Source organism: Scophthalmus maximus, chromosome 6, assembly GCF_022379125.1.
Source record: "Scophthalmus maximus strain ysfricsl-2021 chromosome 6, ASM2237912v1, whole genome shotgun sequence".
NCBI classification, from domain to species: domain Eukaryota; kingdom Metazoa; phylum Chordata; class Actinopteri; order Pleuronectiformes; family Scophthalmidae; genus Scophthalmus; species Scophthalmus maximus.
The window spans coordinates 6,542,558-6,557,551 of record NC_061520.1 but is presented as its reverse complement, the minus strand read 5'-3'; the positions used below and the strand labels follow the sequence as shown (position 1 = coordinate 6,557,551).

Sequence of the window (14,994 nt, the reverse complement as noted above, 5' to 3'; positions counted from 1 at the left end):
AACAAGATGCACGTTGTGATGGCCTCATTACCTGATCATGAGCCATTCATTTGACTGAACAGATTTAATTTGCTGCTAGCAAATGAAACTATTTAAGTCAGTGTGTCAAATTTCCTAACAATATGATTCTCATCCAACAGTCCTCTCTATCCATTATCTCAACCGTGAAATATTATAATTCTATGTACTTGACATTGGCTGGGCGATTTTAATCGATGCTTAAAAATACATTTGATCATTTTAGTCAGTGATGCCTTTTAAACAAAGCTACCACATCACTCATTGACCGTCACTTTGAGTCCTGCCGTGGCGCCGCTTTGCCTCCACTTGGATGAATTATCCATCGGCGCTGGATAAAAATACCCCCATGGTCGTAGCTATTGCAATATTCATTCGGGTGAGTCGGTGCATCTAGTTATGTCATCGACAGACACAGAAGATGCTTCCAGCCATTTGGAGGACATTTTCTTACCCCGACCCTGACCCACTTATGCTGGAGTGAATGGGAAAAACTGTGATATGCGCCATAATGACTAATGGCGAAAAGTGGAATTGCTATTTGCAGCAGATCTTCTTGGGTGTGGACATGTGAAGGGAGGCTCCTTGGTAGAGAAGGAGAAGGATATTGTCTGCCGGTGAATGTGAATATGTTGCTCTGAGAGACGGGCGCCATGTTAAGACGGAGATATCAGGTCGTCCTTGTCTTTAGGGCCTGAAAACAATACGGCACAACTGCTGTATCTGACTCAACAGCAACTCAATGCCACCGAACGATTTCTGACAGAGGAAGGAAAAAGGTTCTTCTTTGTTGTCTCATCCTTTGCATTATTGTTCATATGATGATTTTGTGTGTCATTTTGGCCAAGATTCTCAGCAAACGTATACTTAATGCGAACTGAACCTCCCCGATGTTTCTCTCTCCAGCTGTCTGGAAAGCAGCACCGTGGGCTATGACAGTGACGAGACCAACGCCCGCAGCATATCGAGCATGTCCAACCGCTCCTCACCTCTGTCCTGGCGCCACGGCCAGTCCAGCCCCCGTCTCCAGGCGGGCGAAGCCCCGTCTGCCACAGGTGGAGGATACCAGGGGAGCAAGGCCGGCTCCCAGTACACCGCCCACACGATGCCTGCTCGCACGTCCGGCCGCCTCAGCAGCGCGTCTCGCATTGAGCTCATCGAAGGCCTGGACGACGGCGACCTCAAGTCCGGTTACCTGAGCGACACCGACCTCCTGGGAAAGAGCCTGCGGGACGACGACGACGACGACAACCTGGCCAACGGGTAAGAGAGTGCGAGATAGTTGCCGTGGCGACGTGAACCAATTTGTGACTGCGGGCGGCTGGATGCCGGCTTGTCCTTTCAGCCAACCGCCTTGTGACTTTGAAAAGGTCATCTTGCGGTTTGTTTTTCGCCGCGTTGCATATAACTCGCGGGAGCTGACAGCGCCGCCCGCTGTAACGGCTGAACGTCGTTAAATGCCACATTTCACTGTCTAAATTGAACTCATAGGTCATGTGTTTTTCATCATCTAACTGTTGTGCCCACAACTTTTTTGTGTTATGCTATCGCGGTGGATTCCTGCCCTGTGTCGATATCTGTGGTTTTTACACTTGGCAGACGGAATCAAAGAGCTTCCATCAGCAGTCCCTGCAGACACACTTTCTGTCTTTTTTTGCTCTTCAAGGATTTATCAAAGTGCTCATGACATTGAGGCCTTTTTCTTTTCTTTTTTTGTTGCTGACTCTGACAGAATTCCTTCAGAGGAGAGAGAGATCTTATCAGGTTTCCTCTCGGTTACACAATACACTCCCTCGTACCCCTGACAGTGTCTGAATCTCGTGAAGACTTTGTCAACGGGTGCAGAAGCAACAAATATTTCTGATCAGACGGGTGACGGTGCTTTTCGTTTTAACAGGAATGCCACACCTTACAGTTACTCTCTCTTGAGCTCTTCTTCTCTCCGCCCTTTGCCTTCACCCTGGCTACCCTCATCTTTCAATCTTTTTAATCTAATTCCCTCCCTCAAGTTGATAACTGACAGCAAGAGTCATAGGGAGAGAGAGAGAGAGAGAGAGAGAGATCAAGAATCCAGGACAGTCCTCCAGTGTGATTCAGCAGCGTTATCGCTCCGGCACATGCAGTGGGAATTATAGGCTCAGCCTCTGGAGTGCTCGCGATATAGCAACCTGCATGCCAGGTCACATTCCTACTACAGAGTGAATTAGTGTGGGGGGGGAGAAAAAGAGATGACACATTTTAGAAGAGATGAAATTAGGGCAAAGAAGACAAAGTGTCAAATTGAAGTGGGTCATTTTAGGTGAAGGGATGTAAAAGTGTGGAGCTGAGGACGAGTGAATGAGGAAGAATGATTGAAGAGAATAGAGATAAATGGGATGATGATGATGAGCTCCATGTGTAGAGGTTTAGGATTTTGGGAGTGGAGCGGTGGAAAAGATCAGACAGCAGAACCCAGATGAGGTCGGGATTAAACGGCGATTATGTCCTACACAAAACATCCATGATGCAGCCGAAATCCACTCAAATGTGTCCTGTCCTGTCCCTTGCTACCTGCGCGACGCTGTGCCGGTTCAAATTCATGCGTGAGGTGAACTTGGACTCACCCCTGCCGCGTCACACCACGGGCACCAAAGATGCTAATCATTTTTACGTAACCCACTTTTTTTGTTGTGTTGTTTTAGAAATGCCTCATCATGCGCAGTGTTTGCCACCATTGTCAGCAGTGCCCGTGCAGACATCAGGGTGACCCCCTGATTGTGACAACTGATCCCAACATTAGATTATTACCATTTACACCAAGAGGATTATGGGTGTGTTTGGATGCATATGCCAAGAAAATCTCTCTCTCTCTCTCTCTCTCTCTCTCTCTCTGTGCCTCAACACCAGAATGATATTCTGCTAATTTGACTGAGGCCGAACTGGCCAAGATATGGAAATCCAATTATTTTCTCGCTGACCTTGAGTCGGTTGCCTGTCTTTGGTAAAATGAAAACTGGTTTCTATTTCTTTGCTGGTCAGTCCTCGGACTCATTTCAGTGGAAAGTGTCCCTGATTCTCCTGCAGGAAAACACTGGAAGACAGTGTATCAAGAGTTAATACCACCTCATGAATCCTTTTGGTGTAGATGACGAGCTAATCTGTTTTGGGGTTTTTTATGAGCAGCAGCAAAAGCTTATGCCCTGATTTTCTTCTGACTCTATACTCTTGCAAAGTCGGTGCACATTTGCATTTCTACTGTACATCCCCTGTCACACACTCACACACACACACACACACACACACACACACACACACACACACACACACACACACACACACACACACACACACACACACACACACACACACACACACACACACACAGTTCAGCTCGTTGAGAACCATTAGTTACAAGCTCTTGAAAATAGATCAGGCTCCTCCGGCGTAACCATGGAAACCATCTGGAAATAGGCTGTAAGGAGAGGTGCGATTTGTGGTGCCTCTTACTACAGCCCCAGTTTGACAGTTTCGGTATGATTCATTCAGAATCGGCCCGCATATATTTAACAACACGTGAAGAGTGGCGCGGTTTTTAATCGGTTTGTCTGTTTATCGATGCTTGGATCATTTATAACACATTTGCTGTATATTGCCTCAAACAAACCGGAAAGGGGCTGTGAGATAAATGAGACGAGAGACATGTTGCTGATTTTTTACGAGAGTGTGGAGCAAAATAGAGCTGCAGAACATCACTGGACGTCTAATGGATATTGATGAACCCACACCAGACGGACACTGGCTAAAGCTAATCTGACTGTAATCGCTGATCCTGTGTGTCTGCCTCATCAATAATCTGATGCCACGTACATCCCATCCCTCCATCAGAGAGCAATAGTCACGTGTCTAACAGCGACAACAAGGATTATTGACAATCTGGATTGTCCCAGTTAAAGGAAAATGATTTACAAGGCCTCGTTTTCAGATGCCATCGTGGCTAATATCCCATGATAAACCATAGAGACCTGAAAGAAATAAAACTGTATTTATAGCTACACTATCAGTATTTGACCACCAGAGGATAGAGTGGACATAGTCAGAAAAAACACTGTTAATGGATTTTTCACCACTAGGGGGATACATACAGCAAAAGGAGCTATGGAATACATCAGCTCAGAAGTAGTAGGCTGCTTTAATATGGAGCAGATATGAGGCACAATTTGTTTTCACCATGTGACATGACATTTGATGTCAATACACTTTAAAACACTTGGATTTAGCTGTTTTGTTTTTTGTTTTTTATCATTATAGGACAGCTGTATTAGATCACGTTATGTGCTATGGTTACGAATTTTGTGCTCAATCAGTACAGTTCGCAGTTTCTAATGAGGAGATGTAGAAATCTCCTCACCACCTTATGTACAGTGTAATAGTACAATTTTTCATCATTACCGATCCCCTTCACTAGATTAACCCAAGCGTCTGCTTGAAATAGTGACATTTGAAGAGTTTTTGCTTATTTAATTACATTTCATGAGACTTCCACCGCTCAATGTCAGAGGACTGTCGCGATAGTTTCTCATTTACCGCCGACCACGTCTGGCCACGCCAGGAATCATAGCTGTCCTGCGGTGATATTCTTCACACCGTACCGGCAAAGTTCAGCCATCAGTCATGTGATATCATCCAAATGCGAGCCATATTTTTTTTTAAAAATTGCTGGTTTATGAGTGGAGCAGTAATCACATTATACTATCGGTGTATGGTTGGTTTTTCCATATCTGGCATATGAATTATGACTCCTGTCCAGCATTCGGCGTAATTTCGGTGGTGTTCAGTCAATTATGGTTGATGTTTTACAGGCACTCCGCTGTAGTACAAGTAAGAGGTTGGGTTCCGGTTGACTTCTCATGTCTAATACAGATGTTCACTGGCAAAATCACATTTTTTTTCTTTTTCCATAATGTCATTTAGTTGATGGGATGAATGCGAACCCTAATGTTTGTAACAGAAGAACACAATAATTTCACTGGAGGCCAATATACCTGAGCATGAGTATTGCGTCTGACAGATTTACGTGTCATCTTGGCAGGTTAACAGCGTGAAAAGGTTTGAAGATCTAAATGAAAAAAGTCAAATAGCTTTCAGTGTTTGGTTTGGCTCTCAACTCTTGACTGGGGAGGGAAGCAGCGAAAGACGCTTACCTGCGATAAAGGGCTATTAATGCGACCAGTGCCTCAAAGAAGCTGGAGCTGAAGTCCTGCTTTACTTTTGGAAAATGTTTGTGTGCATTAATCAATCTCTTTTGAAACCTGAAACACTGGATTACTCACATTTAGTTTCATTACTCCAGAATAATCCATGATGGGTCAGGACTGTTGAACCAGAACAAATGGCTCAAAGGAACTAAAACGAGTTGAGCTGTGTGGATGTCCAGTCAGTTTCACTGTGAAGTTTAATAACAATATGACATGTTTCTCTAAAGACTTTCCAAAACAGCTGTTTATGAAAGGTATTTTACAGAACACTGGACTGGGAGGTTTTACATCTATCTAATTGGCCAGTGCCGGGCCATAGGGTCGTCATTACAATCTATATGTTGTTGCCGTAACAGGATATTTGATCATAGTATAAGATATAAATATTTGGAAAAATACCATAGATATGATGTAGAAGATATTTTTTAAACAGGACCCATATCTGTTCTGGATAGAAATGAATGATGACAGATGAATTACATGGTTTTATTGTCCATGTGTTTGCGAGATCCCATAACGGCACCGTATGCTGTTCATAGCCTCGCACGTCACACCGAACAGAGCACAGTTTCATCATAGCCGATGCATGCAGATAAGGTCATGCGGAGAGAATAATGCTGCAGGTGAAACATAATGAGTCTCGTTTATTGTCCTGTACTCCACTGGGGGACGGAGGGTTTTGGGGGCGAGGACGTGGACGTGGGTCGTCTGGGGATCTGGACTGTATATCGTGTTTCTATATGGCGGCAGCAGCAGCAGCACGCAGGCAGCAGCGGCGCAGAGCAGAGAAAGAGAGTCTCGTTCGGCAGCAGCATCGCACCTCTGATCATGCGGCAACATGGCTCGGGATGTGCTGCCATGGCAACCGTCTTCCACTGACCCAGTGATGGGCTGCCTTGTGTGTCACTGTGATAGCTTCTGAACCGACGAATGTGTGGAGGGGTTTATGTTTGTGTGTGTGTGTGTGTGTGTGCGCATCGCTCGCTGCTGGTTTGTGTAAGATGGAGAGAGAGAGAGAGAGAGAAACAAATAGAAGATGGGAGTGAGACAAAGATGGATAGATGGCGATGAGAGCGACTTGTGTGAAGACGGCATGCTAACCACTTAATTAGGTTGTTTAGTAATTGACGTTGTGGGGGAGAGCCGTCTGCCTACGGAGCCATTGTTCTTCTTTTGCGTTTGCATCTTGGTATTTCCAGTTGCACTGGTTGTGAGCAGCAATTTTTTGCTGGTATGGAATACTGTAGTTTCCCCCCTCATAAGCACAGCGTGCCTTTTTTCATTGCTCTCTTTTCCTACATTACTGTATATTGTTGGATAAGCCCTTGGCTTCGATTGTTCCCCTGGCAATGTCATTGCCATGGTAACCACAGTAAAGCTTTGCCCATGCTAGCGAGTGGATCCGTCACTATAGGATCTCCGTGTACAGTATGAATGTGCGTGTGATTCTTTAAATATTGGAATACTTTAGAGCCTCGCTCATGGAAACTATGTGTATCGACAAGCAGACGCTTTAATGCACCGAAAGGGTTTTTGCTGCAGTCAACTGATCCTCGATTTGTGCCCCATGGTGGTCTGCGTTTAATTTCCCTTTCCTGCCCGGGTTAGGCCTTGCTATAGCAACGTCATGAGTGCTACCATGACTGACTGCTTTTCTTGCCTCTGAACACTACGCACACCCACAGGAGGGGACACATCTTGAAAACGCTGTGTAAATCTGCAGGAGCAACAATAAAAAAAGCTTGTCCACCAGATCCAGTGATGACTTACTGTTACGTAGTCACACGGACCCCCAAGGTCAGCAGCTCAAACACATCTGGGGTCAAGATGGAGCTCTCCGTCCAAAGAAAGGCCGGTAAAAATACTGGCTATACGCGGCCCCTAACCGTCACCCATCCCCCAACACCGAACCTGCCTCCACCCTCACAAGCATCCTCAGCCACGTGAATAATGGACCATTACAGCTGCACCCCAGGGAGTATGAATCATGCCTGTATCATGTCTGCGTGTGGTCAACTGGGTGTGTAGTCTGGATTCCACCAGTGTATAATACTCAGCCCCTGGAGGGAAATATGATACAGCTGCTTTTATTCACAATACTATGATTCAAAAATGTAAATCATACGGTACCTGCTAATCCAACATGAGCCACTCATCGCTGCGTTTGTTGGAGTTGGTACAGAAACGTCAGATTATCTGCTTTAAGTCCGACTAATGAGGTCTGGATTTTTCAGATTAGTTCATAATATGTTGCTTTATCTCGAAATTTGGCTCGGCTTCGACTCGCATTACTCAGACCGCGAGCATTTGAAGTGCAAATATCAATCAGGTCGATATGAATTTGTCTGAGTGGAGCCGAGCGGCACCTTGACTCAACGCAACATCATAATGCGAGAGCAGCACTGCATCCCAGACGATCAGGCTGTAAATGTGGCACCACATCATGAGACTCTCAGGAGGAATTTTGCATCAGCTGCATTCGTGGGCTACATCTGTGGGGGGAGAAAGTTTCCTGTCTGGGGTCGATGGAGACTGTACATTTATTTTCCAGTCCAATAATCGGGCGGCGAGTCCATTTTCCGGCCCTCTGCGGAGACGGGGCGGTCGGCTACAGTTCCCAGACGCGGCCACTGATGCATCCTGGAGCTGTTTACAAGAAAGATTTAACACTGCTCTGCGACGAAGGCAGCCCCCGATCCTATTTGCCGGGGCTGTGGTCATGCACGGTACAGCGAAATTATTAGGCACCAGGCGAGATCAGAGATGTGCTCACACAGAGCTCCAGTGGATTTGTCATCTGTGCTCCTTTTGAATGAGTAATGCTCCAAAAGACATACATCACTGAACAGTGTTTTCCCGCGATGCCGGCTGTCTGAAACAATTCACCGAACTGTGCCACTGAATTGAATGTACTGAGCAGAGGGATGTCTGCTCTTTCTGAGTACCCATGGGTTGAAAATCCAGTGAATTCCTCCATTAATACACTCACACAGCATGTCGACTGAACTGTGGCCATAGGGGAACTATACAGTAACTCACTGAGCCCCCTGCTGGAAATCTAATGTCATGACACCACATAGAAACAGCAGTCTGATCCAGATTTACTGTTTAATTTTAATCTCCTTTAACATTTGCAAGGCTTTTGTATTTGGATAGTTTCTCCTGCTCATAATGCAATTTTTTTTATTCAGGGAACATGGCCATTTAAAATCTAATCTGGTTAACTGAAGGCATGAAGCGCCCTTGTCAATATTCTGTGACCTTTGGCTGTTTTCATAGTGCAAGCTAGGCCCTTATATTCCATTTAAGGGAAATGCTGACATTACGTTTAATTCATGTCTGTGGCAACATTTTGGAGACAATTCTTTTTTGTGTTTCAACATGACATTGCTCCTCGTAAAGCCAGACCCCAGTTTGGTGTGGAAGACTTCACTGGCACGCACTGATTGCCTGACCTCAGTCTCAACCAAAAACCTATGAGATGTCTGAAAGAGCCAGACCGTATTGTCCGACATGAGCGCCTGACCTCGCCAACGATCTTGTGGCTGTGATCTCCGCAGCTGGGCTCCAAAATCCAATGGAAAGCCTTTTTTTTTACGAAAAGAGTGTAGGCCGTTTGCCGCGTATAAATATCCGTGGTTTTGAAAGAGATTGTCAACAGTCAAACATACTCCTCATTGTTCACATGTCAACATACTTTCGGCCTCATGACGTGTTTCTATCCTGGCTGGGGGCTCACTGGTGAAAGATGACTCTTGTCATGGCCTTGTTAATGTTTGAGCTGATTTTCTTCCAAGTAGTTGCCAATTTGGAGTAAATATTTAATATACTGTATATCTTAAAAAAAAAAAAAAGACCTTTAGAATACTTGAGATTTCGTATCTCATGTTTATTTATTCCCACCGGAGGGAGACGGAAAGAATCGATAGATCAAAAGCCTCAACAGTAAAGGTCAGTTTTCCTGTCTGGTTACCTCAGTACAAACATGTAAAGGTCCTCGCGGTGCTATAACTTCTCACAGACGGGCTGGAATCTCTGTTTTTAGCACATACCCGCAACACAAGTGAATGACCTGGGCAAACATACAAAGGATGTTTCTGACACAAGCCATTTGGTTATCAGCGTGGGACGGCTGCTGCTACACAGCGCAAGCATGACTTCAAGCCTGTTTGAGATGACGGCGTGTTTAGCAGCCCTGGGGCCCGGCCGAGATAAACAGGAGACGCGAGGGAACGCGGTTCCTTAAACAATTTATTTCAGTCATCGCTCTTGTATCGAGCGAGAAATAAGCATCCAAGTTCCTGTTTTGCTATAAGAAAGTACAGTTTTGGAAGTGGCCAGCAGGTGTGTAAACAAAATCTTTCAAAAAAAAACAAGAAGTGCAACGGTCGGAGAGGCGAAGCGCCTTCTCAGATTTCCATCAGTAAATGATTTTCAAAGAAAAATCCGAGGCAGACGCAACAGGCTTGTATCAAAGTAGCATCTGCGAATGAGATACTGAGGAATGTCTCTGTGTCTTGTACACACACACACACACACACACACACACACACACACACACACACACACACACACACACACACACACACACGCACACACACGCTGGCAACAAAGCTGTTGTTTGATTTTAACAAAAAAAAAAAGTCAAAGCCACAGTCATCTAAAATTCCACTTAAGCTGACTCTGCATTTATTATGTGGCTTGATGTGGAAAAATCAGAGAGCTTCAAAACTGAACGCATCACAGAGGAACATGAGTTCTTTCTGTTTTCATTTTCTACCCGTTCAGAAACGGTTGCTCATTTTGTCATGTTCGGTATCTTCGGAATGGATCTGTGAGACGAAATGAGGGAAAGGCTCACACGCTGTGCGCTTTCGTATGATCTTCTGTGACTACATTTTAAATCAAACTAATTCCAGCTATAGACTCAGACTGAACCGACTTTGATGGAAGGGGTGGACCCAGGGGTGGGTGTGGGGGGGATCTCTTCGGGCCCACGGAGGCTTTCACCTCCAGGAGTGGTGAGTTCACAGAGCAAGAGGATCTGGTGAGATCACCACCACCACCGTGGGTCTGTTCCACTGCTAATGAGAAGGCTACTCATGCCTCACTGGAGGTCCTCGTGTCACGTGCGGTTTTGTGGTTGCACTCGCAGTGATTCAGCCCTTTACCTTGAACTGAGTTTTTTTTTTTCTTTTCCAGCTCGGCCACAGAAGGTAATGAGTGATGATGTATTTTTAGGGACATCAATTAGGGTAATCGTCCATTAAAGGTAAAAGGTCTGATGGCAGAAAGGTCTATATATTTAAGGGCTATGGAAATTCTCTTTTCAGTCTAAAAAAACCCTGACGATCGCTGAAAAGTGCTCACTTGTGAGAGACTAATTATGATGCGGTTCACAGCATTTGTTCAGCTTGACACAGAGCATACACTGACTTTATTTGCATCCACTGAGTCGCCCTCTGCTGGGGATTCCAGAGAATACAGGCTTCAGGCACTTTTAGTAACACGGTGAAAGCGAGGCTTATCGGTGACCAGCACGAGCGTGGATGGTGTCCTTTTTATTGCCATTACACTGTGCAATCAGTTTTAACATTATTATGACAAGTTAAGGATGAAATCATCTACTTCCGCTTCAAAGGAGTTTACTCCAACAATTTACCTTCCGTCTAAAACGTGGGGACCAAGGGCGAGTTAACCCTGCATGTCATTAAGTTAACATTTTGATAAAAGAAAATTAACTTATTGAATTATTTGTTTGTAGGATAATCATTGATGCAAAGTCAACAGAAAAACAAAATGATGCTCAGTCAAAATTCTCTGATTTCAGTTTCTTGAATGTGAATATTTTCTGGTTCCTTTGCTCCTCTGTGACAGTAAACTGAACATCTTTGGTGTGTGGACAAAACAAAACATCATCTTGGGGGTTTTTGAAACACGATCGGTATTTTGTCACCATTTTATGACATTTCATGGACCAAACAACGAATCGATTAATCGAAAGATTGATCGACAGATTAATAGATAATGAACATAATCGTTAGTTGCGGCCGTACAGAGGAGTGAGGGTCCCATAACGGGCACATATACACAACTTGGCGTCGGTAGTAATACGTCTTCAGGTAAAGTCTTAGATTATAACCCATGCAGTTTTTCACCAATTGAAATACCTTGAAATGGGCCATGATACAACCCATAAAACACAGAGTATCACCTGCCAAAAAGGGCAGAAATCAGCTTGTGGCGGACGATAACTTTTTGGCACCACACCGACATCCCTCCTCCTCTTCTTCTTCTTCTTCTTCTTCTTCTTCCTCCTTTTTCTTTGTCTTCCTCTTCATGGGAGGAGGAGGAGGAGGAAGAGGAGGGGGTGGAGAGGGGGGGTGTTGCCTGTCCAGTGGCCGGCTGCTGCCTCTCTCTGCTCGGTCTCAATGAGAGAGGGAAGATGGGGTCTCTGCCTTGCGGAGGATATGAATGAGTGCGGATGTCCGCTCACGGAGGTTTCAGGGAAGTTGCGCTCGTCACCGGTCCCGCACCAGATGAGCGGTCGGGCTGGAAGGGGGAAGGTGCCCGCGGCGAAACGGACCTTGCTTTTTCCGCAAAGGTAAAAAAAAAATATATTTCATCACCGCATCAACTTTTCCGACATTTTTTTTTTTATTATTATTATTTTTTTTACACATTTCTCTTTGTTTGCCTCCTCACCAGCCCATCATATATGACGTCAATGGTCGGTTTTTTTATTTTTATTTTTTTCATGCGGCGTTTAAAACCTTGCCCTCTTTAAACGTGTCGATAAATGAACATCAGCCGACTCGTGAGCAGAAGATGAATTCGGGCTCGTCTAATTATTCTATATTTGCCGTTTGACCAGTGACGTCACAATGTAAATACTTTTTTTTAAATCGTGTGAGTGTGTGAATTATGCCGCCCACGAAGTTGAATAGTGCAGGAGATTTACATGTCGACGGCGATTTGGCACCGCGTGACGTCACATGACGACCGCGCTGCGGTGGGAACACACTGCGACCGCAGCTATCTGTGCCATGGAGAGACGTTTACTGCCTGTCCGTTATGTGCAGGGAAAATAAACGAATGAATAAATAAACGGGACCAGAAGTGACATTTTTAACATGCATTCTCCTCCCTGTGTGCACCGTGCGCTATTTCATCTGGTTTTATTCTAACCCACCGGTTTTAAAGTCGTCTCTACCCTCTGTGAAGTGTTAAAGGTGCAGCTTCCTTTTTCTTGCTCCATCCTAGCCACCAACACTGGCGTAGCACTGGGGGGGGGGGGGGGGGGTGGCAGACTACCCAGGGCCCCAAGCGTAGGGGGGCCCCTGGAAAGCCTGGAATTAAAAGGTTTTTTTTCTTGTAATTAGTGTTTTCTAAGTCATTAGCGTCATGACATGAATTTAAAATTGGCTGAATCCATTGGTTAAAGGGATAGTTCTGTGATCTTGAAGTGGGGTTGTATGAGCTACTTATGCATAGTTAACATGTTACCTTATGGAGATGGTGATTAGCGATGTCATTTAATGGAGTTTGAAGGAGAAGTGGAAGTAGCGCAAGTCTGAGTCGCACCATGTATTTCCAAAAAAGTAGTGGAGGTTCTCTGAGGGCCCTCTCAAAATGTGGTTTAGTCCGCCCGTCGCGACCTGACGCATGATACTCTGTCAGCTAATCTACTGACAGTTGACTTTGCGATGTTTTCCCTCAAGAAAGTAAAGTCTGGGTCCCGGAAGAGAAGAGAGAGAAAAGAAAGAGAGGAAAAACAAACCGTGGGAAAACCACTGTTAATGAATTTGTTTCAAAAAAAGGTGAGCTAGCTATTAGCAAACTCCCACTACAACAGCTAGCTAGCAGCTACCTAGCTCAGATCGACACAGCCGCCATTGCTAGCTAGCTAACTGAAACTCTTACTACCTGAATACAGTAGGAGTTAGCTACAGTGTTTCCCCTACCATTGATTCGGGAGCCCCGCCCCCCCAACGGGAGCCCCCCCCCCCCCCCCCCCTGAAATGTCAAATTAATATATTTATTTTTATTTTATTTTACATATAATGTCAAGCAGAAGTCATTTCCGGTCACTTTCCTTATACACCTTATTCCTCATTCCTGTATGAAAGGTCGTGGATGAAACGTGTGTGTGTGTGTGTGGGTCCCCCCCCCCCCGACCTGCTCCACCCCTCAACGGATTGAGCGCACAGTCTTCTCAAATCAAAACATTGTCACTGCAACCCAACTCGAATAACAACACGGACGCACAGATCAGCGAGACGTTGGCGCGGTGCCACGGAAAACAAAAAAAGTTAATTGCCACCCTATGTATGAAGTATGCACTTTTTTTTGTTGCTCCCAACCCCTCTCTCTCTCTCCCGCTGTCTGGATTTCACCCCTCGAGAGACGACAGTTTGGCTCGTAACATCAACAGCCCACAGTTCCCTCCTGCCTCCTCTCGGGCTGACATCCCTGCGGGGTTATTCATGGCCTCTCCGTTGCTCCTGACAGAGGTGGTATTGTTCGAACATACCGCGAACATCTGCGCTCAATGTAAATCAAAACTTATCCCGGTTATTGATGGCATGTGAAACTCTATTTTTAAAAAAACATGTAAAATTCTCAAATCAAACATTTATTTTAGTGTTTGTTTCCCCCCCATCGCACGTCAAACTTTCCCTCTGAGGTCGTGTATCTGTGGCCGCGAATCTTTAATACATCAGAATTTTCAAAGACAGTTATATGAAGTGTCAGGGTGAGCGGCTGCACCTCAAATCCAGCCGTGTGATTAAATCCAGTTCTGAAATGTGCACGGGCCATTTTTGTCTCCCTGTATTTTTCTGCGCAGCTCCGTGTTCCGTGCCTCGGCTAATTGCAGCCTGTGCAGAGCCGCAAGGAGCATTCTCAGTTCAGTGGCGAAAAAAGCAAACGGAGAAGGAAAAGAACGGATTCGGCTGGAGCACTGACTTCGCTTATAAAAGCTCTTATTAATGTACCTTTTTCCACTGAGCCACGTTATTTTTTTTGTGCGCCAACACAAATTTGATTACCGCCCCCGACGCGGTTGCCAGAGGAAATGATGGGGAAACATAATTATGCAAAATCCAACCTGGACTTGCATTCAGCTCTCAGGAGATGTAGTTTTTTTTAAACTCGACAACAAGGCATTATTGCTTTTCCAAAGTGCATAAAAACAATTTTAGTGTTCCACTTTAAACTCCCCTTGGACTCTGAACTGTCCGTGATGTTTTGGTTGACTTAAGAGGCTGCACCTCTTGTTAAAATTCCACTCTGTATATCTGCATTTTAAAATATGTTAAAATGTGAGTGCATCCAGAAACCTGATTCCCCAGTGACCCGTTTTCTTTTTGGTCTGTGCCGGGGGACTGCCCATCCCTGCCCCTTCCTCTCGTGACGGGCCACCCTTGGCAGCGTCTGTTTTCGATGGCATGTCGGGTGATGGAGGGCGGATTGGAGGGTCACGGATGGTTCAGGAGCCTGTCGCTCTGATTTCTCTGCCTCTTCAGAGCGCTCACCAGACTGCTTTCTTAAACCCGGAGCTGTCGGGCGACATGCTGTTTTACTCAGCGTGATTTATCTGCGCATCCTGTAAAGATCCTCTTGAAGCTACGGTGAAAGATTGCAGTGTGTGTTGGCCTCTGTTTTAGAAGACTGCCAGTTTCGCCGTCATACGGACTCACAATATTGCAATTATTGATTATGATTTTTTTTACAGATTAAT

General features: G+C 45.3%; 1 protein-coding gene across 4 annotated transcripts in view; it reads left to right on the top strand.

Annotated features, from left to right (window-relative positions):
* Window positions 1-14,994, top strand: part of nav1b (neuron navigator 1b) — a 77,278-nt gene that overhangs the window by 40,832 nt on the left and 21,452 nt on the right. For all 4 annotated transcript variants that reach the window (XM_035632945.2, XM_047332908.1, XM_047332906.1 and 1 more), the window contains one exon: window positions 925-1,281. In XM_035632945.2, the coding sequence (XP_035488838.2) occupies window positions 925-1,281 (357 nt within the window). The remainder of the gene's footprint in view (window positions 1-924; window positions 1,282-14,994) is intronic.